This window comes from Symphalangus syndactylus, chromosome 19, assembly GCF_028878055.3.
Source record: "Symphalangus syndactylus isolate Jambi chromosome 19, NHGRI_mSymSyn1-v2.1_pri, whole genome shotgun sequence".
NCBI classification, from domain to species: Eukaryota; Metazoa; Chordata; class Mammalia; order Primates; family Hylobatidae; genus Symphalangus; species Symphalangus syndactylus.
Genome location: NC_072434.2, coordinates 72,540,655 through 72,563,986, shown reverse-complemented (window position 1 = coordinate 72,563,986; position 23,332 = coordinate 72,540,655). Strand labels below are relative to the sequence as shown.

Genomic DNA, 23,332 nt, shown 5'->3' with positions numbered 1-23,332 from the left:
TGGGCACCTGTTGGCGTTGGTGTTTGCTTTTCCTCCCTGAGGCTGCACTTTCGGCATTTCTGTCTGTGGCTCCATAAGTCAGGGCTCACATGGGGCCAGAGGTCAGCCAGGCAAGCCGCAGAAAGGAGAGGGACTCAGCTTGCAGTTGGCATCTGCCCGGAGTTGGGCTTAGGTGAGACTCAGGGCTCAGCCCAGGCTTGAGTCTTGGCTGGGGGACACTACGGAGAGAGGGGTGTGCAGCCCAGGAGGGGCAGCCGGCCAGGCTGCACCAGGCCTAAGGGAGGCTGGGGGGTAGCCAGTCACCCGGAGTGTGCTCCAGGGGCTAATGAGCCCTCCTGCCCCTCGCCAAAGCCACCCCTGCAGGCTCTGGCCAACGTCCTGGTCATGACGGGGCCTGAGACAGCCGCCCTCCATCCACTGAGCTGCAGCCCAACCTGAGGCTCTGAGTGTGTTTTTTTCTTTCTCACCATCAGTGCACTCCACCCAGCCCCACCCACCCCTGCCCCCGGCACGCTGCCTGGCACCAAGCAGGCCCCGAGTGTTGTCTGACAAGCTACAGGGGCTCGCCTGTGACCATACTCCCCTGCCAGTCCCTGGGGAGGGGTCTCCTCTCCCAGCCAGCCTGGAGCTAAGCCATGTCTCCCCATGTGGTAGCCATGCACACACACCCATGCATACACATATAAGCATACACCCAGACATGCACACAATGCACATACATGTGCATGTAGCCACACACATAGCCACACGTGCACATGCATGCACATGCATACACCTGCACACACAAGGTTATAAACAAGTTAGTTTTATTTTACTCTCTTTCTTCTTGAGGCTGGGTCTGAATTAGGGAGGAGGGCAGAGAGGCCACAGGCAGGAACCAAGAGCATGGCCAAGCCCCCAGGCCCTGACCACCACCCATTGGGTCCAAGCTGCAAGGCATGTCAACATCTTTGCAGAACTTCAAGTCTCCCAGAGGAATGGAAGGCGGGCATCGCAGAAGCTCAAAGAGGGTGTGGTCCTGTCCACCCCAGGCTCCCAGCTCCCAGTCTGTCTCAGTTTGGGGCTGGGAGGGGGAGGGCTGAAGGCGCCCCATTTGCTGTTGCAGGGAATGGGGACACGCACCCCTGCACCCCCACCAACTGATGCCCATACCAGGCACCCTGGGGCCTCCATGGGTTGCTGCAGGGAAGCACAAAGGGAAGAGCTGGCATCCCAGAGAACCTATTCCAGCTCAGGACAGGGATGGAGTCAATGCCCCACTCCCCCTGGGGTTCAGACCACAGCAGAGGGCCCTTTCTGGCTCCTAGGCCCTCTCTCCACCCCACCTTGGCCCCAGTGGTGACCAAGCCAGGGCACTCCTCTGCCGCTTTCAGCCCCTTCCCTGAGCAGCCTGGCTGCCCCTCTGGGCGGAGTCTGCCTGAGGCCACCGGCTGAGGAGAAGGCTGAGGAGAAGGGGTCGCAGGTTTCCACCGGAGCCCCCCAACCCTCCTCCTCCCTGGCCCAGCTCGCAAGCCAGCGCCCTCAGATCCACACGGTGGTCTTCCCGTCCCTGCTGCTGGCACTGCCCTTCTCGGAGCCAGCCCTGGGCTTGGCTCCTGGCCGCTCGTGGGTGCCGGGCCGGCCCTGCTCCCCGACGGTGCCCGCAGAGGTAGCACTGCCCGTCCGGGACGCGGGGGCGCCTGCCCTGGGGGGCCCCCGGGAGGCCGCAGGGAGGCCGACGCACGGCGAACTGTCCCGGTCGCGGTCCCCAGCCGCTGCCCCGTCGCGCAGCGCCTGCAGGGCCAGGTTTGCCAGGTTCTGGTCGTGAGCCCGAGCGCGCTCGGCCGCCCGCACCACCAGGCTGTAGTCGGGCGGGCAGGCCAAGCCAGCAGCCGCGGCAGGGAAGGCGCAGGGCGGGGGCCGCGGCGCGGGGGCGGGGGCGGGGGCGGAGGCCGGGGGGCCGCGGCGGCCGCGCACCGCGTCCTGGGCGCTGCCCAAGCCCAGGTGGGCCATCTCACAGAGGTTGAGCAGCAGGCACAGGCAGCTGACCACGTACATAACCAGCAAGAAGACCGTCTTCTCAGTAGGGCGCGACACGAAGCAGTCCACCACGTGCGGGCAGGGCTGGCGGCTGCAGGGAAAGAACGGCCGCACCTCGAAGCCGTACAGCAGGTACTGGCCCACCAGGAAGGCCACCTCGAAAGCTGCCCTGGCCACAAGCTGGGCCACGTACACACGCATCAGGCCCTCCCGCTGGATGCGCCTCCGCCCATCGTGTTGCCCGGTCGGGCCCGGGGTCCCCGCCGCCTTGCCGTCAGCGCCGACCCCCTTAGTGCACGCCTCCTCCGCGCCGGCCTCTTCCGCTTCCTCGCCGGCGCCCTCGGCTGCCCCCGTCTCCTCCTCCTCCTCCTCCTCCTCGCCCGGGCCCAGCATGGGCTCCTCCTCGCCCAGGTCGGCGGGTTCAGGCCAGCCGGCGTGCGGGGGCGGCAGGTGCGCTCGGGGCGCGCGGCGGGGCCCCGGGCGGCGGCGGAGGGCGCGGCGCCGCTCCTGCTCAGACGCACGGGCCAGGCGGTGCACGGCGTAGCCCAGGTACATGACCGAGGGCGTGGAGATGACCACGATCTGGAAGACCCAGAAGCGCACGTGCGACAGGGGCGCGAAGGCGTCGTAGCAGACGTTGTCGCAGCCTGGCTGCCGCGTGTTGCAAGTGAACTTGGCCTGCTCGTCCGAGTAGATGGCCTCGCCGCCCACGGCCGTCAGCACGATGCGGAAGACCACCAGCACCGTGAGCCACACCTTGCCCACGAAGGTGGAGTGGTTGTGGATCTCCTCCAGCAGCCGCGTCAGGAAGCTCCAGCTCATGTTGGTCATAGGGGCGGGCGGGCGGGTCCTGTGGGGCGGGGTAGGGGTCAGCCAGGGGCCTGCACTTAGGAGCCCGCAGCGCCCAGAGCTCAGAGCCGGGACTCCAGGCTTGCCTCGCGGCTGGTCCCTCTCTGCTTACACAATGACGTGGAGCTCACCGCCTTAAACGGAAGTGGAAGCCCCCACCTGATCCGGCCCCTGCTCGTGCAGATGTAGGGCCCCAGCTGGGTGAGTTGCCTTCATGAGGCAGATGGGGACACTGAGGCAAGCACCACTCAAGTGAGTGGGGACTGGTGGTCTCAGTGTCTGCTGCACTCATGGCCACCAACCCAGCCCCAGCCGCATCCAGGTTGTTGGGGAGGGTCCCACAGAGTTTCAGCATCCGGAGGGTCTCCCCAGCCTGCCTAGCCACTCAATCCCTCCTGGCCCCTCCAGCTCCCTAGCCCCCAAGCCCCTGTGGCCCCATTGGCTCCCACCCTGCAGCCCCATCAGCCCTCAGTCCTTCACAGCCCCCCGTGCCTGCACCACCGTCAGCTCCCAGACCCCAAAGTGCCATCAGTCCACAATCCCCATAGCCCCTCGGCCCCCAGAGGCCCTGCTCTGCCTCCCTCCACACGCTGGACAGGGGCGTCGGGGTCCCTCCACCTCCACAAAATCCTCCATCCTCCCTCCAGCCCCCGGCTGGTCCCGCTGCCCTTCTCAGGTGCCCAGGGTCCCAGGGCTCCGCCTGCCCAGTCTGGGTTCCTGGTCCTCCATGGTCTCAACCCAGACCGTCCCCAGCTGGGGTCAGGATGAAGCCAGGCGTCCGTCCAGGAGGGACGGTGTCCAGCGAGGTTATAGACCCAGTGATGCGAGGCCACACTCAGCACCTGCGACCCTCAGAGACAGCTATGCCGCAGACCAGCCAAGCCCAAGGTGGGCAAGTGCCCAGGAAAGGGCTGTGCAGCAGGGCCTGTGCTCCAAAGAAGGAGAGCTCCTGCAGCTCCCCTGCCCACCCTCTCCTGGCGGTTGCCCTGGGGCCAGTACCTGCTTCTGGGTCGCTGAGGCAGGAGACCCCTTAGCTCCCTCCGCCTCTGCCCCCGTCCCGGTACCTGGCCTGGGAGGCAGCAGTGGCAGGTGTGGGACCAGCAGCAGTCGCTGGTGAGGCTCCCGGCCTCTTTATGCAGCTGAGGCCTCCCCACCCGGGGCAGGAAGAGGGGGCAGTCAGGGTTCCTGGGGAAGTGGCCCTGCTTCCTCGCATCTGTGCAGTACCCCTTAGAGCCACACACATTCACATGTGCACACACACTCAGATACATACCCACAGACTCACGTGTACACATGCACACGTGCACATGCATGAACACGCACAATGCATATGCAGATGCACATGCACACACATGCATACACATGTACACATGCACGCTCAGATACACATGCAAACAGGGTTAATGCAAACACAGATGTATATGTGCAAACTATCACCAGTGTACATCCACAGACATGCTTCTTTGCACTCACATGCAGACGCACATGCATTAAAACAGTGGCACATACACACTTGTGCGTATGCACACACATGCACATACGTATGCACAACCACATACACATATATGCACACACATGCAAACAGACCCGTGCACTCACACACACGTGTTATCAGGCACATACATATGCACAGGCTGGCATACTCCAGCCCTGGGGCCACCTCCCCTATCCCCCTGGCTCTGGTAGGCAGGGCCCACCTCCCTCCCTGCCTGACCCATCACAGCAGGCTGAGGCCCACTGATTCCAGCCCGACAGGAACCTGAGACAGAGCAGGCTCAAGGGAGAGATAGGGCAGGAGGCCTTCGGTGCCAGGGCCAGCCTGCCCAGCTGTGTGGGGGCAATATTGAACAAATGGCTCTCTGGGGGCAGCCTGCAGTAATGGCGCCTGCCAGTGCCCATGGTGTGAGCAGTCCCGTTGTGGCTGAATGCCGAGTGGCTTCCTTGATTCAGCTGAGGAAATGGCACTATCGGCTCAGTTCTGGAGACCACCGTGGCTCGGCCCTGGGCTGATATGCCCTGGCGTCTGAGGGCTGGCGCTTAGCTCTGGGGGCCTGTGTCACTTGCACCCACATAGTGGTCCTGGGAATGGCCTGGAAGAACCCGGGTCCTGGTCTCAGGCCAGGGCTATGGGGACTCCCAGATCCACACCTCCAGCCTGTAATTCTCTCTTGGGCCTGCTGCCACCCCCAACATGGGCACTCAGATGCCCATCAAGCACAGCCAGTGCCAGAGGGCCACACCCAAATGCCACTCTGCCCTGCAGAGCAGCTTCCCCATCCCAGCCAATCCTGAGCCTGGCCCCACCGGCCCTGCCTGCAGGGCCTCAACACTTCACTCCTTGCCTGTGAGCCTGGGGAGCATTAGGACGCCCACCCAGCAGGCCTCCTGCCCCGCCTGTGACTCCTAACCAGAGCAAATGCCGCGGCCTCACGTGCCTCAGTGCCAGGTCCCCTGCCCCCACTCCACGCCTGGCTCCAGATATCCCCTCGTGTGCTCCAGATATCCTCTCGTGTGCTCTGCCCACGGCTCCCACACTGGCTGGAGCCCACTCCAGTTTGCTACCTGGCCCCGCCACACACACATGCACAGGCGCACACACACAGGTTCAGCCCTTCCCTGAGGCTGTCGCTGTGTCACCGCCTTCCACGCTGCTGGTGACTATTCCATGTGATGACGATCACAGCTGGAGACCGCAGGGTGTCTCACAGAGACGTGGGCGGTTTCATAGAAAATACAGATATGTGGATGCACCTGGGTTCAAACACACACCTTTGCTCTGGCACCTGCAAAGGCCTCAGTGCAAAAACACCCTAGGAGCAAGAATCTACCTGGGGCCCAGGCCTTGGTTCCTACCTCCACTCCCAATCACAGGAATCAGGAATCCCTAGTGGGGAACTGGCAGACCCTAGGGCTGGGGCTGGGAATGTACAGAGGAGCCTGGAGCAAACTGTAGTGTCAGAGAGGAAGTCTGTGCAAGCAGCACCTGCACGTAGAGCGCCCAGTGCCTGAGACTAGATCCCTCTGAACAGTGAAAGAAATCAAGTAGTCTTGTGTTACAGATTACAGACTGACATTGATTAGAAGCCAAGGTACGTGACTGAATGTATAACCAAATGGGGGACAGGAGACAGCTCCCCTGTGCAGAGTCAATCCAAAGCAGCCATGTGGACACTGTACTGGAGGGGAGCGTGACCCCCAGCCCTACCTGTGGGCTGCACCTGGTAACCTGGCTTCAGAGGGTGTGGGAGGGAGAGGGGGAGAGCGCCTCTGCAGCACGCATCCTACACCAACCCTGGCCAGGCGGCCAAGGTGTCATCACAAGCGTCATGGATGGTGTGGATGCTTCACAGCATCTCGTGGGAAGGTCACGTCAACTCCGTGGTATTCCTCCCAAAACCCATCCCCCTGAAGACTCATAAGGAAACATGAGGGTGAAAGGGATCCCACCCAAGGGGCAACCTACAGAACATCTGGCCAGTGTTCATCCAGTGAGGACACCCCATACAAGGAGACCCAGGAGGCTGCCGCAACCAAGAGGAGCCCAGGGAGACACGGTGACTGACACCATGTGGGATCCATGGCGGGGCAAAAAAGGAGCTGTAGGGGAGAGGCAAGGACGCAAGGACCTCAGTTAATCCCAGCTCATTCATACTGGTCCATTCATTATGAGGAGCATGTCACGCTAATGTAAGACGTCAGCAACGGGGAAACTGGATGTGGGGTCTGTAAGAACTCTGCACTGTCCTCCCAACATTTCTGTAAATCTTACTGAGCTCAAGCAATTCTCCCACCTCGGCCTCCTGAGTAGCTGGAACTACAGGCACACGCCAGCATGCTGGCAATTTTTTTTTTTTTAAGAAATGGGGTCTTAAGCCGGGCACAGTGGCTCACACCTGTAATCCCAGCACTTTGGGAGGCTGAGGTGGATGGATCACGAGGTCAGGAGTTCGGGACCAGCCTGGCCAATATGGTGAAACCCCATCTCTACTATAAATACAAAAATTAGCTGGGCATGGTGGCAGCGAGTGCCTGTAGTCCCAGCTACTCAGGAGGCTGAGGCAGGAGAAACACTTGAACCCGGGAGGCGGAGGTTGCAGTGAGCCGCGATCGCGCCACTGTACTCTAGCTGGGGCAACAGAGTGAGACACTGTCTCAAAAAAAAAAAAAAAAAAAGAAAGAAAGAAAGGAATAAGAAATGGGGTCTTAATACAAAAATTTGCCAGGCATGGTGGTGCGCTTGTAGTTCTAGCTACTCAGGAAGCTGAGGTGGGAGAATCGCTTGAACCCCGGAGGGGAAGATTGCAGTGAGCCGAGATCACACCACTGCACTCGATCCTGGGTGACAGAGCCAGACCCTATCTACTTTTTGTTGTTGTTGTTGGGGTCTCACTCTGTCGCCCAGGCTGGAGTGCAGCCGCACAATCATAGCTCACCGTTGTCTCCTTGATCTCCTGGCCTCAAGCAATCCTGCCTCAGCCTCCCAAAGAGCTGGGATTACAGGCATGAGCCATCCACACCTTGGCCCTTTTCTGTAAAGTGCTGTAAAATAAACCCCTACTTAAAATAAAGAAAGGACCACTGATAGAGAGGCGAGACAAGCTGAGGTGGGCACTGTCTAGTGCTGCAGGATGTGGTTGTCAGCAGGGGCTTGGTGGAGGCCCTCGGGAGGAGAGGGGAGGGGTGCTGGCCCCCAGGGAGCCAGGCCCGGGATTTGCAGACTATGTGTACACAAGTCTAAGAGATCTCACCTCAAAGCTACACCTCCAGGGTGCCCAAGATGAGGATTGGTGGGGAGGGGCTTCAGCTTGGCCAAAGAGCTGGAGGCGCCCTTGGGCTTCAGAGTCTGGGAGAAGGCAGCTGCTGGGGTTAGTAACATGTGTCAGGGCGAGGTAGGGGGGTGACCACAGGAGGCCACCAGTCAGGACGCTGCCTGGCCCATGTCTGGGACTGGTGAGACAGGGTCAGCCTCAGGGAAGGCTGTGGGAAGTAGAGGAGGATGAGGGCATTGGTGGAGGGCCAGGGGCTCACAGGGTTCTCATACTCGGGACCAGGGTCTCATGGGGGCTCGCTACTAGGCCAGGGTGTGAAACGGGGCCTCACAGTGGGGGCAGTCTCACCCTGGTGGCATCGGGGGCTCACAGGAAGGGCTTCAAAGGGGTGCGCAGCAAGAGCCAAGGGACTCACCATGGGGGCTCACAGTGGGAGCCACCTCTGGGAAGGGTTTCAGGGCAAGCGGGCCCAAGCCAAGGCCACCTGTCTGCAAACCTGGCTGGGCCAGCTCTGACCAGTGTCCTAGTGTCCTGGCATCTCAGGACGCCAGTCAGAGCCAGGCCCCCTCCCCCATCAAGCTCCTGCTCATCCTGGGTCTGAACAAGGGTCCTGGGGCACTGCAGAATGAGCCTCGCCATGCTGGGTGTAGCAGAAGGTCAGGGGCCCAGGTATTTCCTTCCATCTCCAGGCCCTCCCAGGGCAGGTCACGAAGGGTGGGTGTTTTCTGCAGTTTAGGGCAGCCACCAGACAGGCACCCACGCACACAGTTCACCAGGCGGGACCCTGGGGCAGGCTCCTCCCCTCCCTGAAAACGATGGGACCCCAGCGCATGGCAGGCACTGTGCTGTCGCTTGTCCGCTCACAGTCCAAAGCAGATTCCCAGTCCCACTTCCCTGGGGCTCCTGCAGGCACAGTCCCCTCCTTCCCCTGCACTCCACTGCAGGGCCCTGTGTGGGGACAGTCCTCACTCAGAGGGGGCTGCAGCACTCACCCACCCTCAGGCCTAAATTTCTCCTCACCCGCTGACAGGCCGTAGCCCCCTACCCTGATGCCGAGAGCTCAGCTCTGTGGTGGCAGCTCCACTACCTGTCCTCCATGTCCCTGCCTGAGCCTCCAGCTGCCTGTCCTGGACAGCCCAGACCCTGGGACGGTCACCCCCGAGTGCACCCTCAGCTATGCTCCTCTGGATGCCCTGGTCCAGAGGGAGGTGCAGAGCTTGGCCACCTAGGACCCAAGCCCCAGGCCTGGAACCAACCCTCCATGCCCACTCTGCCCCAGCAGCTCTGTGGCCGGCCTCACTGTCCTGCCTGTGCAGCAGTAGGCCCTACTGGGTGTGGGCACCAGCCATCCTCATGCATCCTTCACATGTACACACAGGGCACACTCCTTCCTCCACCCCCCCACACACAAGCAGTGCACACTGCCACATGCACACTGCTGCCCGAGCTCAACATGGAGCTGGGCTCACACACTCACTCTCACACATAGCCATGAACACTCCCTATTCAGATTCAACCTCATTCAACCTCACCACGTGCCTCCCTCAGGAGTCCCCACCAGGCCCAGGAAAGCCCAGGTGCCCCCACCAAGACCCCAAGTGCCTGCCCACATCATGGCTCCCCTTACATGGCCTGCCACAGCTCCTGAACTGACCAGATCCCCAGGAGCCCAAAAGCGTGGGTGTGGTGCTCAGGAATGTCAGGGGAGGGGACACTGAGGAACGTGGTGTGGGGGTATGAGTCTGTGGGATCCCCAGCCCCTGCCAGGGCTGTGCACACGTGCAGGTGGCGAGGCAGCATCTAGGCTGGTGTCTCCTCCCCCGTGGAGTCCTCTCCTCCCTGGGGTTGTTGGCGCAGTGAATGCGTGGGCCCCTCCTGCAGCCTGTTCTCGAGTCCCCTCCCTAGGGGTCCCAAGCAGGAACAGAGCTGTCAGGCCCAGAAGTGAGGGGCTGTTCCTCTCCTGGAGGTGGACCAAGGGGGCGAGTTAGGCCTGGGTCAGGCTGGGAGTGTGTCATCGCTGCAGCCTGGGCAGCTCCCCCAGGCCAGCCTCCAGGGCTGTTGCAGGCCTGTAGCTAAGCCACACACCCTCCAGAAACCGAGCCCTGGGGGGTATCCGTACTGGGAGTGAGGGGGTGATGCTTACCCCAGCCTCCTAAGGCTGTCCCTGCTCTCCACCCGCAGGGTCCACGAACCCGTCTCTTCCCTCCCGAACACCCAGCAGCCAGGAATCCTGGGCTCACTGCCATCCAGCTCTGGGATGGGGGCCCCCGCGCCTGGGCTGTGGCCTCCCTGCGCAGCAGCCCTGGGGTGCTCCGCCCTCCCAGAGGGGTACGGGCCTCCCCCTCCTCAGCCACACCGCCCCTTCCTTGCATTGAGTGCCTGCCCCAGCACGCCCGGGGGGGGGGGCCTCCACCCAGTTAATCACGGCACTGACAGGCACTGGGTTGGATCCTTGACCACAGGGTCTGCTGGGCTTCAGGCCTAGGCTGGGCCCCAGTGCAAGCTTAGTGGCTTGTGGCCTTCTATGGACAGGACTGAGCAGGGCCCCAGGTCTGTCTGTGCAAAGGGCAGGCTGGCCCCCTAACCTCCAGGTGGCCGCTGAGGGTGGGGGACTGGGCCTGGACACACTGCAGCTGGCTGGTGTTTCACAGGCCAGCCCTACCGCTGCCTGAGGGGCCCCAGCTGCTAAGGGAGGTACTGAAGACACCCCCCTCCCGCTTGCCAGCTGTCCCAGGGCAGACCCCGCCGGTTGGTGCCCCCACTGCGGTGAAGGCAGCTGGGCCTGAAGGACACAGACATGGAGTTGGGGGGCCACCCCACCATCTGCGTGGAGCAGCGGAGCCCAGGAGGGGGTGGCAGGCACAAGGAGTGCACCCTCCTAGGGCTGGTCCTCAGGAAGCCCTCCCTCCTTCGGGGTCTCAAGGCCAGGGGCACAGCATGAGGCTGTCTCCTGGGGCAACAGCTCCCAGCCCCATGAGGTACATATACATGGACCCCAGCACCCTACCTTCTCCAGGCCAGAAAATTCCAGTCTCCCTCAGAGCCCTTCCACCTGCTTGGATGCTGGTCCTCCCCGAGGGTGTGTGGCCGAGCCAGGGCCACCTCTCGCCACCAAGCACAATGGGGGCTGGAGGAGGGGCCCTCAAGGGCCCCATTGTTCCCCCCTCGGCCCCAGGGTCTGAATCCCTGATTGTCCTGGGGGGCAGGGCAGCGGGCAGGGCTTTCCAAGCCCAGGCAGGTCAGAGGCCAGCCCCAGCCTCCAAAGCTGGGTTCACCTGCCCTGGAGCAAGCAACTGGGGGCTCCCTGGGCCCTCCCCTCCCCTGCCCAGCCTGTATCCTGTGGCTCTGGCCTGTATCCTCCGACAGCGACAGCGGAGTCTGGGCTCTGGGCGGGGACTCTGCTCCCCGCCCCCATTTCCGGCTGGGCGCCCTGCCTGCCTCCCTCTCTCCCACCCATCTGTCTGCACCCCACCCCAGAGGCACCTCACCTAGGCTCAGAACAGGGCTGGGGCTGACCCTAGGGGTGGCTGGCAGCACGGCCCTGTGCTGCCTTAGACAGGCAGGCTGGGGGAGCACTGGAGAAGGAGGGAGGCAGCCTGAGCAGAGGAGGCTCCCCACACACAACACACAGCCCCTGGGTCTGCTAGGATAGGGGCATCTCCCTCAGGGAACCCCCTAGACCTCGAGGTCTAGAACCTCCAGCTGCCAGAGCTCAGGGCCTCTCCTGGAACCTCTGGCCCATGCCAGACCCACAGGGTCGGGCACCAAGAGGCAGCCCTCAGGGCCCACCCCTGCAGCCTCAGGCTGCCCCGTGCAGCCGCTTCCTGCTCCCCACTTGCCGGCCTGCCAGGTGGGTTGGGACCAGCCCTGCCACCTTCCCTGTCTGCCAGTCAAGCATCGTGCTGCCCTGGGGCAGCAGCCATGAGCCGGCAGGCAGCAGATGCCTAGGCAGAGACCACCTTGTGGCCCTCCTTGGGGCTGGTGGTTAGGGTGGGCTGCTGGAGCTCAGGGCCCGATCGGGATGGGGCCCCACAAACCTTGGGGCCACGTTCCACTCATTTATGGACTTTCTAATCCAAGTTATTTTATTAGGATGTCAGCCCCGGGTCCAGAGTGAGAGATAGGGACAGGGGACAGCCCGGCGGGGCTGGGTCGGGGGTCACCCCAGGATGATCCAACTACAGGGGCAGCATCCCCTCCACTCCACATGCTGGCCAAGGGCGCAGAGGTGCCGTATCGCCTGCCAAGGGGGTGGCTCAGTGCTGCTGCCCTGGTCCTGTATGGGCCCAGGGTGCTGAGAACAGAGAGCAAGCCTCAGGCGCCGGTCCTTTGAGCTTTCTTGATTTCCTGCCAGTGAGGAAGAAAGGGAGTTGGGAGGGCTGGTATCCAGGAAGGGCTGGGCTTCCTGCTCTCCCTCCACAGTGGACCTCGGTGTCTCATGCCAGTGCTTGGGTACGACTGTCCCATCTGACCTCAGTGGCCTCATGGACAACAAAGGCCTGGCCCCCAGGCCTCCCCTTGGGCCTTGCCCAGGTAGGCACAAGGATGGGCCCACCTCAGAGAGCGCCTCCTTCAGCTCTGCGTAGGCCTGATCCAGGCTGTCGTTAATGATGACCACATCAAACAGGCCGGGCTCCTTGCCTGTGGGTGGGGCCTGAGGTCAGGGCACAGTGAGCCTATGCAGCCCCCCCCCAGGTCCCACACGACCCCCAGAGCAGCCCACTGGCCTGCGGCTGTCCTTGCTGCGGCTGTGGGACAGCTTTCCAGCCCAGCCCGGCCTGTGCAGGGTAGGGAAGGGCCGCCCCTGGGCCTCGGTCCTCGGTCCTCAGGCACCACTCCTGCTCTCTCTGGAGCCCCAGACCTCAGGTCTGGACACCAGCACCCATCAGGACTCTGGTTAGGGGCTGCACTATCCTCTACACAGACAGCAGAACATTAAGTGCCCTCTTCTTGTGGGCTGCGGTCAGACCCAGAGGGGAGGCAACAGCTGTAAGAGGATGCACATGACACCCCCGGGGCTAGAAGGTTGGGAACATCTCATGGGACCCTGGGCGATGGGGGGTCTGGGGGCCCTCACGGAGACTCTGGGTAACAGAGGGAAATCTGTGGACCCTTAACGAGACCCTTGGTGACTGGGGGTGGCTTCTGAGGACCCTCACGGGGACTCTAGGTGTTGGGAGGTAGTTGAGAGCTCTGAGGACCCTCACAGGGACTCCAGGTGTCAGGAGGTCTGGGGACCCACAGGGTCCCTGGTGCCACAGGCCTCAGAACCCCGATTCCCCTCCGGGCATGCCCTGGTGGTCCCACGGCACACTCACTGCTCTCCATGTCGGCCTGGGCAGCAGCCAGCCGCTTCGCCAGGCTCTCCTCCGTTTCAGTGTTGCGCTGCCGCAGCCGCTGCTCCTAAAAAGGGGGTGGCAGTCAGATCCTGGCATGCCCTGGCCCCCAGCCCCCAACCCTGCCCAGCACACACCAGCACGTGCAGTGAAGGTGGCTGCACAGAGATGTAGATGGGCCGCAGATCGGTGGCCTTGATGTTCCGCACACCCTGCAGGTCCACGTCCAGCATGCAGATGCGGTTCATGGCCTGCACGGCCTGCACCGCCGCCTTGCTGGGGAGAGATGCCAGGTCAGCAGGGGTGCCAGGGCTCTCTAAGGCCTGCAGGAGCTTCAGGGACACCCAGGCCCTCCCGGGCCCAGCATTCTCCTCCCACAGCTGAGCCTAGGCCTGGCCTGGACCCAGCAACCCCACAGCACCTCAAACCTGCTACCCCCATGCCCTGCCCCACCTACAGGGAACAGAGGCCACCCACTCCCCAAGGTGCCTGTAGTGAGCACGAGGTGTCCTGTGCACCCTTCACCCTGCCAGGACAATGCACAGTGGCAGGACCGGGCCCAGCAGCCTCATGAAAAGAGCCACTACGGGCCACAGACCTGGGAGCCTGGCCCTGGGCCACAACCTGGCCACATTCATAACCATAGGGTGGGTGGTGTGGATGGCAGGCAGGCAGCAGGCACTACCTGGATCCCTGTTGCCAACAGCAACCCCGGGAACCCACCCGCACCCACGCGTGGCCCACCTCGTGCCATACAGGTTCCCCGAGAACTCAGCATGCTCGATGAAGTCGCCGGCTGCTATGTCACGCTGCATCACCTCCCTGGTTACAAAGTAGTAATCTGGGGAAGAGGAGAGGCCGTCCAGAGGGCAGAATGGACCTGCACCAGGGCGTCCAGGGCCAGCCGCCCCCAACCCAGGCATGCCTGCAGGCCCTTCCCACGCCCACGACTGCTTCAGTCAGATCCTTGCCGAGCAGGAGACGTCTGAGGACCCCTCAAGTGCTGCCAAGTGCCTGAGCCAGACACCATTTCTCACACTGTCCTCACTGATGGAGATACGAGACTGCTGGGTTCCAGTGGGGAGTTGGGAGTTGGTGGTGATGGGGTGGGGACTGGAGACCAACAGGTTCTGGGGGAAGGTGGTGGGGGAACTGGAGACCATCAGGTTACAGAGGGGACGATGTGGTGGGGTGACTGGAGACCACTGGGTTGCACAGCAAGGGGCAGGGGTGCTGTTGGGAAGGGGGTCCCTTGTCTTGAATCAGGCAGGCAGAGTAGCCCTTTTTACCAGGACCCCAGAAGACAGCTCAAAAGTGCTGATAAGTGCCGAGTCCAGGACAGGGCTGGGGACAGCAGCACTGTGGCCGCCTCCAGGGTGGGAGGAAGACAGCCCCAGGCCTTGGCCGGCCTCTCACACTGTACCCAAGGAAGGTGACACCACGCTGTGGCGCTGACACCCTGGTTGAGCTCACTGGCCCTTGGAGGCAAGGACCCATCTCACAGATGACGGATCAATGGGGGCAGGAGACGGGCAGCACAGCCAACACAGCTGCAGAGCCCAGCAGCCCCGCCCACACTGGGGGTGCTCCAGCCATAGGGCCCCACCCCACTCACCTTTGCCGTTCTCCTCGCCAGGCCTCGGGTTCCTCGTGGTATCTAGCAGAGAGACCTGTCACCTATCAGGGGCTGCTCGGAGCCCACTGCCCCACCCAGTGTTTCCCTTGCAGTCCCGACAGCACTTGAGCCCCAGGATGCAGGCAGCCAGTGGAGCACGCGGCTGGGAAGGCACAGGAGCCTACAAGGCGAGGGTTCTCCCAGAGACACTGTGGCCCAGTTATCAGTACTCAACAGACCCAGGGAAGGGAGACACAGGCACGCAGGACAGCAGGAGTGCAATAATCTCAGGTTCTGTGTGGGGGGGAGTGTGCAAGAGTTCGGACAGTCTGCAGGGTGGGTGTGCCTGTTGGGTTTGGGCTCCTGGCCTGCTCAGAGTGCTGGGACTACTCAGCAGCCTTGAGGTCTATGCACCCCTCCACAAGAGCCCTGGACTCACGGGACACGCTGAAGCCAAAGATGCCACTGTGCTCCTGGAGCAGCCTCTTCAGCAGGGTGCTCTTCCCAGCTCCCGAAGGCCCGCTCAGCACCACAGGCCTGGGGCCCGACATGCCTGGGGATAAGACGAGAGGCTGTGGATAGCAGTGCGGCCTCTGGTCCCCATCTGCTGAGCTGCCTCTGCCTTCGTGAATTCATGGCAGGAAAGGGCTGACCCAGGAATGGAGACATTGGCCTGAGAGTCTCCTGAGAGCCTGGGTGTTCTTCCCCCTGAGCTCTGTCACGTTGGAAGGCCCGGCATGCACAGGGCGGCCCTCAGACCAGGCTCTGGGCACACGGGAGACGAATGGAAGGCCGCTTTACTGGGTTCTCAGCAGGGGAGCCCCCCCAGTGAAATCCACCACCACTGAAACCCACTGATCCTGTCAGCCTCCCCAGGGGTCCCTGGCAGGCAATGCTGTCTACTCTGATCACACCCTACCTGGGAGCTGCTGTCCCCACCTGGTGGAGTCACCTCCAAGCCCTCTGGGAGCCTGCCCTGAGACCCCCCACCCCACCCAGGAGCCCAGCCGTTCACTCCCACGCATGGTGCTGAGTGCTGGGCTGCTAGGTCTGGAATGGAAGTGTCCCTGTCCCCGCCTGTCCTCTGGTACCTTGCCCTGCAGATATGGTCTTGTCAAGATCTGCTGCATCTACGCCCATTCCAGGAACTTCTCATCGGACTTGGGACTCTTATCTGTGATGCTGGTAATGCCTGAGGGGGTTGGAGGCCTCCCTCCCAGCCCTCAAGGGAAAGGCAAACAGGATCCTAGCTTAGACACTTGTGGTAGGTGACAGCCCGGGAGCCTTTGCCTGGTGGGAATCCTCCCCAGGAACAGGGCCTACCTGTTTGCTGGGGTGCACCCTCTGTAGCCAGCCTGGGGTGGGTCTGTCTGCTGGACTGAGAGCTGGGGGTGTTGAGTCCCTAATCCCCATCACGCCTGCTTCTGGCCCCGCCCTTCTAAGCCAGGAATAAATCCCCAGGGGGCCTGGCCCTCAGCCCTTGCAGGGAAGCAGCCCCGTCCACCTGCTCTGTGGCTGTGCAGGAAGGAAAAGACAGCACCAGCTCTTGCCCCAAGAGCTGCACCTGCCCTGCCCTCCCAGTCCACGTGAGCTGCACACACAGGGCCAGGGCAGCGTCTTCGAGCTGGGATGGGAAGCAGAGCTGAGGAGTGGGGCCGTGCACTGCAGCTGTGTTCAGCGGCTGGGCTAGAGGGAAGTGGACGGACCCCTGGCCACGCGCACACCTCGGACACAACTCAGGCGAGGCGTGGATGGCCGCCTCCTGTTTAGGGCACAGCCGCCTGTGGGCAGACGAGCAGACGGTGGGAAGGACCTAAGTATGCCCTCCTAATCCCCAATTTAGGCCACCGAGGTAATCTCACAAATGCACCACAGCTGCAACTCCATCATGCACAGGGACACCCACCACACACATGCCATTCCCAGGCACAAAGGTATGCAGGATGTGTGCACAAACCTACCACAAACACACACACATGCACGCACACAAATGCACGCACACCAAGCAAATGCACACACACCACACGTGTACCCACAAAGGCACACATGCACACCCATACATGTCATTGATCACAAACACACCGGACCCCCAGTTAAAAAGACTCAGGAGGAAGGGAACTGCAGGACACCCACCCAGAAGTCCACGTGCTCTCCATAAGGGATAGACTCCTCCCTCCTTACCGCCTCTTCTGGGCTTTTTGTCACAAGCACACATCGTTTTCATCTCAGCATGCCCCCCATGCCCTCCTGGCTCTCCCACCCACAGAACTTGCCCCTGCGCTTAGCTCGGGCCTCCCCACTAACCTGGCTCCTGCTGCTCACCCAGCCCTGCCGCCTCCTCTATGTGCCAGCCAACCATCAGCACGCACCACAGTGGCCAGGGTTCTTCATCCATTCAGCTTCTCCCAGCCAGCGAGCCCTGCAACCTCCACAGCCTGGTTCCCATAATGCACTAGCTAGGAGTCCCCCAGAGTCTCCCACAATCAATGAGCCATGCCACTTGCATGAATTTCTGGAGCCCTTGCTTCTCGCCAGGGTGGAAGGGGTACAGTTCTCAGGACACATCCAGCAATTGCTACACACCTACTTGAAGCATTGAAATCACAGAAATTAAGACTTGATGATATTATGGTGACTTTTCCAATACGAAGGAGAAAAAGTAAAGCTAGATCATGCGCTTCGAAGGACCCGATATGGGAGAGCTACTCCGATGGTCCTGTGGGCTGGACCCCATGTGAGCTTCTGTCCTGTTGCTCCACTGAGCTGACCCTTCTTAAGGTCACTCTGCCCTGCCAACACACAACCAGCATGGCACTGGTGGGCCCGACAGGGCTGCCCCAAGGCCAGTACTGCCCTGTTCCCCCCAGCCCATGGCTCCAAGCTCTTCAGGTCTGAACCTAGATGCTACGTGACTACAAACCCACACGGAAGGAAACACAGTAGTGACCTCCACTGACCAGGCCTCCCGTCCTCCCTCCTGAGGGAGCGCTAAGCTAGTGAGGTGAAGCTGGGCCCACAGGCAGAAGACACCAGTTCGCCCAGCTGCTGCCAGGCAGGGGTCCGGGCTCCAGCCTCGCCAAGGGCATCGTCTGCACAGCTGTGCCTACACTCTCGCCCAGCACAGGGCACAAGGCACACGTGGCACATCAATCGCCAAAAACTCTGGGAGTTTTTTCGTCCTCAGAAGGGGGAGAGCCATGCCTTCTGAGGATCCCACCAAACCACCACAAGACCCTGGTCTCCATCCCTTCCTCGGCCCCACACCCCATCCCTGACGCCCAGGAATTGGGGAGCTTGTGCCTCACTTCCAACTCCTGGGAATGGGGGGTGCTGGAGTCCCACCTCTGGCTCCTGGGTTGGGCGTCTCCCCCTTTCCTCGCAAGCAGCAAGCGGCAGGTGTGTCTCTTCACCACAGGGCCCTGACAACGATCAGACACCAACAGATGCAACCCAGCACAAAGCAGACAGCAGACGCTGGTGGGCCCCAACCCCACCTGCTTCCTCCACAGGTGTTGCCCCTGCACCACCCTTACCCCACCAAGCCCAGGCTTCCAAGCCTCCCCTCCTCCCTCCTGAGGGAGCGCTAAGCTACTGAGGTGAGGCTGGGCCCACAGGCAGAAGACACCAGTTCGCCCAGCTGCTGCCAGGCAAGGGTCCAGGCTCCAGCCTTGCCAAGGGCGTTGTCTGCGCAGCTGTGCCCACTCTCACCCAGCACAGGGCACGAGACACACGTGACACACCAATCGCCAAGAACTCTGGGCGGGCCAACACTCCTCTCTTCTTGGGACCCCTGAGTTCGGCTCTGCCCAAGTGTGATGGCACAATGAGCAGACTACTGAGGGCCCTGGCCAGCCAGAGAGTGGAGAGGGCAGACAGTGAGTGGATGCGGGCCTTGCAGAAGCACAGCCACACCACTGCTGGAGACCAGGCGGAGGCACAGGCTGCCTGCCTGCCTGCCTGGGGAGAGACCAGCGGCAGAGCGGTCACCAAACCCACCTTCCATGGAGCATACCCAAGGGAGAAAACTGTGGCCCAGGCCTCATGGCTCCTGCATTCTTGGGGTGGAAACCACGGAGCCTTTGCCCTGACCAGAACACACGCGCCAAAGGTGTCTTCCTGTGGGCAGAGGGAAACATTCCAGCAAACATTCTGTGTTCTCCACTCTCACCAACCCACAGTCACAAACTCCAATCAGCTGCCTGGCAAGAAGCCACACAACCCACAACTGTAAGGACCTGCCAGGCACGTGGTCTCCACAGGAGCTCCGAGATGGAAGGTCTCCTGGGAGCCGCCGGCGCAGATCCATGTTCCGGAATGGTCTCTGCCAGAACGCTCCCTGGACTGGGCTCCCATGCTGCCCCAGCAGCCGCTTTCCTGGAAAGGCACTTCCTGCTCTGGCGGCATAATCTCCTCCTTCTGGCTTCCAGTCATCCTAAGGACTGAACAGAGTCACCACCTTGCCCCCCGCCCACTGTTCCAGGAGATGCTAATAGAGGGCTTGACCTTCTGAGAACCGACAGAAGTCAGCCCCCGCCTGGCCTCTCGTAAGACACAAACCGCCAGACGTGGGCCTGGGCTCTGGGCTGGGCCAGCTGGATGAAGGGGAGGCTGGTGGTCCAGGTGGCTGCTCTTGGCTGCAGGGTTTCTGGGCACACATCCGGGTAGCACGTGTCCCGGCCTTCAGCAACCTCGTTTTGTTTTTTTTTTTTTTTTTTTTTTTTGAGACGGAGTCTTTCTCTGTCCCCCAGGCTGGAGTGCACTGGCGCGATCTCGGCTCACTGCAAGCTCCGCCTCCCGGGTTCACGCCATTCTCCTGCCTCAGCCTCCCGAGTAGCTGGGACTACAGGCGCCCGCCACCACGCCCGGCTAATTTTTTGTATTTTTATTAGAGACGGGGTTTCACCGTGTTAGCCAGGATGGTTTCGATCTCCTGACCTCGTGATCCGCCCGCCTCGGCCTCCCAAAGTGCTGGGATTACAGGCTTGAGCCACCGCGCCCGGCCAGCAACCTCGTTTTATTTTATTTTATTTTATTTTATTATTTTTTTTTTTTTTTGAGACGGAGTCTCGCTCTGTCGCCCGGGCTGGAGTGCAGTGGCACGATCTCGGCTCACTGCAAGCTCCGCCTCCTGGGTTCACGCCATTCTCCTGCCTCAGCCTCTCCGAGTAGCTGGGACTACAGGCGCCCGCCACCACGCCCGGCTAATTTTTTGTATTTTTAGTAGAGACGGGGTTTCAGCATGGTCTCGATCTCCTGACCTCGTGATCCGCCCGCCTCGGCCTCCCAAAGTGCTGGGATTACAAGCGTGAGCCACCGCGCCCGGCGCAACCTCGTTTTAAATGGGACCACACCAGGAGCAGCCAGGGCGCTTTCGTTTTCACTTTCTTTCCCCCGGGGGACAGGCACATTCCTTTACCTCCTGAGGAAACCGGGCCCTTCCAGAGCCACAGACGCGTGAAGGCCCCAGCCCTTCACGATGCTGCGCGGCTATGTTTGGGTCTGTCCATCAGGGAGAAAGAAAAACTGGCCGAGTCTTGCACAGGGTCCTTGACAGCAACCCCAGGTAAAGAGCAGAGCAAGCCTGAGACAGGAAGGGGCCATGAGCCCAAGGACAGCAGAGCAGGACCCAGCTCGGGGCCTCAGGACCGACCTCTTTCACGCAGAGGCGAAACCGAGGCCCACCACACGCAGGGTCAAGATCAACTCTGAGGCACCTGCTTCCCACACCAGTCCTTACGGGGGCATACTTCTAAGGCGACGCTCAAGAATGGCAGCAGGGCAGCTTCAAGAACCCCAACACGGACTCCGGCCTTGGGAGAATCCGAATCCCAAATGCCACACCCATGCGTCGGGAAGGCATGCTGTTTCCCCAAGTCCCCGTCTCTGCGCCGTGCCGCGAGGTAGGTAGAATCCTGAGAGCCCCGGAATAGCCGGCTCCATCCGCCCAGGACCCCCGGGCTTGCAGGGTGAAGTGGGAACCGGAGCGCACACCGCGCCAGGCCAGCGGTAGGGACTCCCAGCTGCTCTCTTTGGCGGCGCGCCCAGTTGTCGGGAAGACACCGAGCGCTCCTACACGCCCGAGGAGCAGCTCGACACTGCGATAACTGCCGGCCTGCCCAGCTCCTGAGGAGCGCCCCGCCCTCCGGGACCCGGGCTCCGCTGCGTTGCCAGCCCGTCCGCCCTCCAGAGCTCCCCAGTTCTCAGGGCCCACAGTTGAACGCGGCTCAGGGCGTCCCGGCTAGGAGGAGATCCGGAGGCGGCGTGGACTGGGCGACCGCAAAGCGCAGGGGCCGCTGCCGCCTAGACCCGAGTCACCCTCGCGACTGCGCTCGTCGTACTCACCGTTCGGTGGGGCCCGGCCCAGGGCGGCCGCAGCCAGCCCGGCCAGCGGGCGCCGCAGCATCCGGGGCCACCTCTTCCGCCCACTGAACCTACGTGACAGCGCCGCACGGGCCCACCTCCGCCCGCGCGCGAGACTGACGTCATGAGGCGCCGGCCCCGCCCACGGCGTACTTGTCCTCCCCGTCTCTTAGGGAAGTACTTACCTCAGTGCCGCGCTGGCCCCGCCTCCACCTGCGCCGGCCTGTCGCGACCGCAGGGGCGTTCAGCACACCGCCCTCCCAGCCCGCCTCCTCCCGCTGCGTCACAGCGCCGCGCCGGCCCGCCTCCACACAGCGCGAACTAACATCAAGACCCGCCGGCCCAGCCCACGGCGTACCTGTCCCGCCGTGTCCCTCAGAGAAGTACCTCAGTGCAGCGCGGGCCCGGCTTTCATCTGCTACGTCACAGCGCTGCCTCAGCCCGCCTCCTCCCGCTTATGTCACAGCGCCGTTTCCGTCCTCCATCTACACTGCAGGGACCTAACTAACGAACGACTCCGCCAGCCAGTTCCAAACTGGCCACTCTCCAAAGACCATTAATTGGGGAATGTGGCCGGGCGCGTGGCTCACGTCTGTGATCCCAGCTCTTTGGGAAGCCGAGGCGGGAGGATCGCTTGAGGCCAGGAATTGGAGACCAGCCTGGGGATCATAGGGAAACCCCTTCTGTACCAAAAAATTTAAAAACTTTTTTGTGCCTGTAGTCCTTGCTACTCGGGAGGCTGTCGTGGGACGGTCGCTTGAGCCTGGGAAGTCGAGGCTGCAGTGAGCGGTGTTCGTGTCACTGCACTCCAGTCCGTGTGACAGAGCGAGACCCTATTTCTTTCTTTTTTTATTTTTTGAGACGGAGTTTCGCTCTTGTCACCCAGGCAGGAGTTCAATGGCGCCATCTCCGCTCACTGCAATCTGCGCCTCCTAGGTTCAAGCGATTCTCCTGCCTCAGCCTCCCGAGTAGCTGGGATTACAGGTGCTCGCCACCACGCCCAGCTAATTTTTGTATTTTTAGTAGAGACGGGGTTTCACCATGTTGGCCAGGCTGGTCTTGAACTCCTAACCTCAGGTGATCCACCAACCTTGGCCTCCCAAAGTGCTGGAATTACAGGCGTGAGCCACCGCACCTGGCCACGGGACTCTATTTCTAAAAATTATTTTAAATTTTAAAAAAAGATTTATTGAAGGCCGGGTGCAGTGGCTCACACCTGTAATGCCAGCACTTTGGGAGTCCAAGGCAGGCAGATCACCTGAGGCCAGGAGTTCGGGACCAGCCTGGCCAACATGGTGAAACTCTGTCTCTACTAAAAATACAAGATCAGCTGGGTGTGGTGGTGCGCCCCTGTAATTCCAGCTACTGGGGAGGCTGAGGCAGGAGAATCACTTGAACCTGGGTGGTGGAGGTTGCATTGAGCCGAGATCGAGCCACGGCACTCCAGCCTAGACAACAGAATGAGACTCCGTCTCAAACAAAAATAAAAAGTATTGAATGTGAACTGCAGGAGGGCAAGAAAAAAAGTAAAACTTTAAAAAATACAACTTTTAAAAAATGTGTTGAGGCTAGGCTCATGGCTCATGCCTGCAGTCCCAGCACTTTTGGAGGCCAAGGCGGATGGATCGCTTGCCCTGGAGTTGGAGACCAGCCTGGGCAACATGGCAAAGCCTCGTCTCTATTTTTTTTAAATACTAATAATAAAACAGTTTGTTGGACAAGGGATTGCAACCTGGAATACATGTGCTATGTCAGACCATAGGTGCTGCATTGGGGGAGGTGGGCAAGGAGAAGCTTTTTAGGTAAAAAAGGGGAAGTTCACTGTCAGAGGCAAAATTATGTCATATGTATTCATAGGTCTCGTTGGCTTTTATTCGTGATTCATGAATTGAGGCAGCCTTCATTCTACAAAATAGAATAAAAGCCCCTGCCTGAATTAGCCGGGCGTGGTGGCAGGCACCAGTAGTCCTAGCTACTAAGGAGGCTGAGGCAGGAGAATGGCGTGGACCCGGGAGGCGGAGCTTGCAGTGAGCTGAGATGCACCACTGCGCTCCAGCCTGGGTGACAGAGCGCGACCATCTCAAAAAAAAAAAAAGCACCTGCCTGGGCGATAGCAGAACCATGGGTTTTGTAAGGTGAGGAGAACGAGGAAACAAGATAGAAAAATAACAGATTGGTAACCTTAGCTTACTTCAGGTTACTCTTTTGTAAGGGTTAGAGAGCAGAAGGGACTTCTTTATTATGCCAACTGAGGAAAAACTAATCTGTTTTGGGATTTATTTTCTTATGTGGTATTGAACATAAGTGATTTAATTTTGGTTTGGTCTGGTCTATTGGGACCTAGTGCAAGAGCTCAGTCCAAAACAATGGCCTCCCATGATTTT

The 23,332-nt window shown here is 61.1% G+C and overlaps 2 protein-coding genes across 23 annotated transcripts; both read right to left on the bottom strand.

Annotated features, from left to right (window-relative positions):
• Positions 1-789: 789 nt before the first annotated feature.
• Positions 790-11,612, bottom strand: GJC2 (gap junction protein gamma 2). The gene is made up of 2 exons (XM_055234052.1): positions 10,645-11,612; positions 790-2,869 (listed from the first exon to the last, which is right to left on the bottom strand). The coding sequence occupies exon 2, from the start codon at positions 2,848-2,850 to the stop codon at positions 1,522-1,524; it is 1,329 nt and encodes a 442-aa protein (XP_055090027.1). The 5' UTR covers positions 2,851-2,869; positions 10,645-11,612; the 3' UTR covers positions 790-1,521.
• An 83-nt stretch (positions 11,613-11,695) lies between these two features.
• Positions 11,696-21,356, bottom strand: GUK1 (guanylate kinase 1). 22 transcript variants are annotated; one of them, XM_063613405.1, is made up of 11 exons: positions 20,931-21,026; positions 15,912-16,103; positions 15,680-15,810; positions 15,028-15,141; positions 14,589-14,630; positions 13,718-13,814; positions 13,111-13,249; positions 12,956-13,040; positions 12,365-12,553; positions 12,193-12,278; positions 11,696-11,984 (listed from the first exon to the last, which is right to left on the bottom strand). In XM_063613405.1, exons 3-11 carry the CDS (start codon positions 15,726-15,728, stop codon positions 11,952-11,954), a joined length of 834 nt encoding a protein of 277 aa, XP_063469475.1. In that variant the 5' UTR covers positions 15,729-15,810; positions 15,912-16,103; positions 20,931-21,026; the 3' UTR covers positions 11,696-11,951. The 22 variants fall into 22 exon arrangements, with proteins under 22 accessions (XP_063469475.1, XP_055090028.1, XP_055090029.1 ...); XM_055234053.2 differs by lacking the exons at positions 15,680-15,810; positions 15,912-16,103 and adding an exon at positions 18,824-19,027 and having other exon boundaries at positions 20,931-21,038; XM_055234054.2 differs by lacking the exons at positions 15,680-15,810; positions 15,912-16,103 and adding an exon at positions 18,824-19,027 and having other exon boundaries at positions 12,365-12,505; positions 20,931-21,037.
• Between the last annotated feature and the right edge of the window lie 1,976 nt (positions 21,357-23,332).

What these genes read in the sequence shown, in the direction of transcription:
- GUK1 (XM_055234053.2), bottom strand. Translation starts at nt 20,991, where the DNA reads ATGCTGCGGCGCCCGCTGGCCGGGCTGGCTGCGGCCGCCCTGGGCCGG. An exon ending in TGGCGAGGAGAACGGCAAAG is followed by an intron (nt 13,815 to 14,588) that starts GTGAGTGGGGTG and finishes CCTCTTCCCCAG; the next exon opens with ATTACTACTTTGTAACCAGG. An exon ending in CCAGGCCGACATGGAGAGCA is followed by an intron (nt 12,554 to 12,955) that starts GTGAGTGTGCCG and finishes CTGTCTGTGTAG; the next exon opens with AGGATAGTGCAGCCCCTAAC.
- GJC2 (XM_055234052.1), bottom strand. Translation starts at nt 2,850, where the DNA reads ATGACCAACATGAGCTGGAGCTTCCTGACGCGGCTGCTGGAGGAGATC.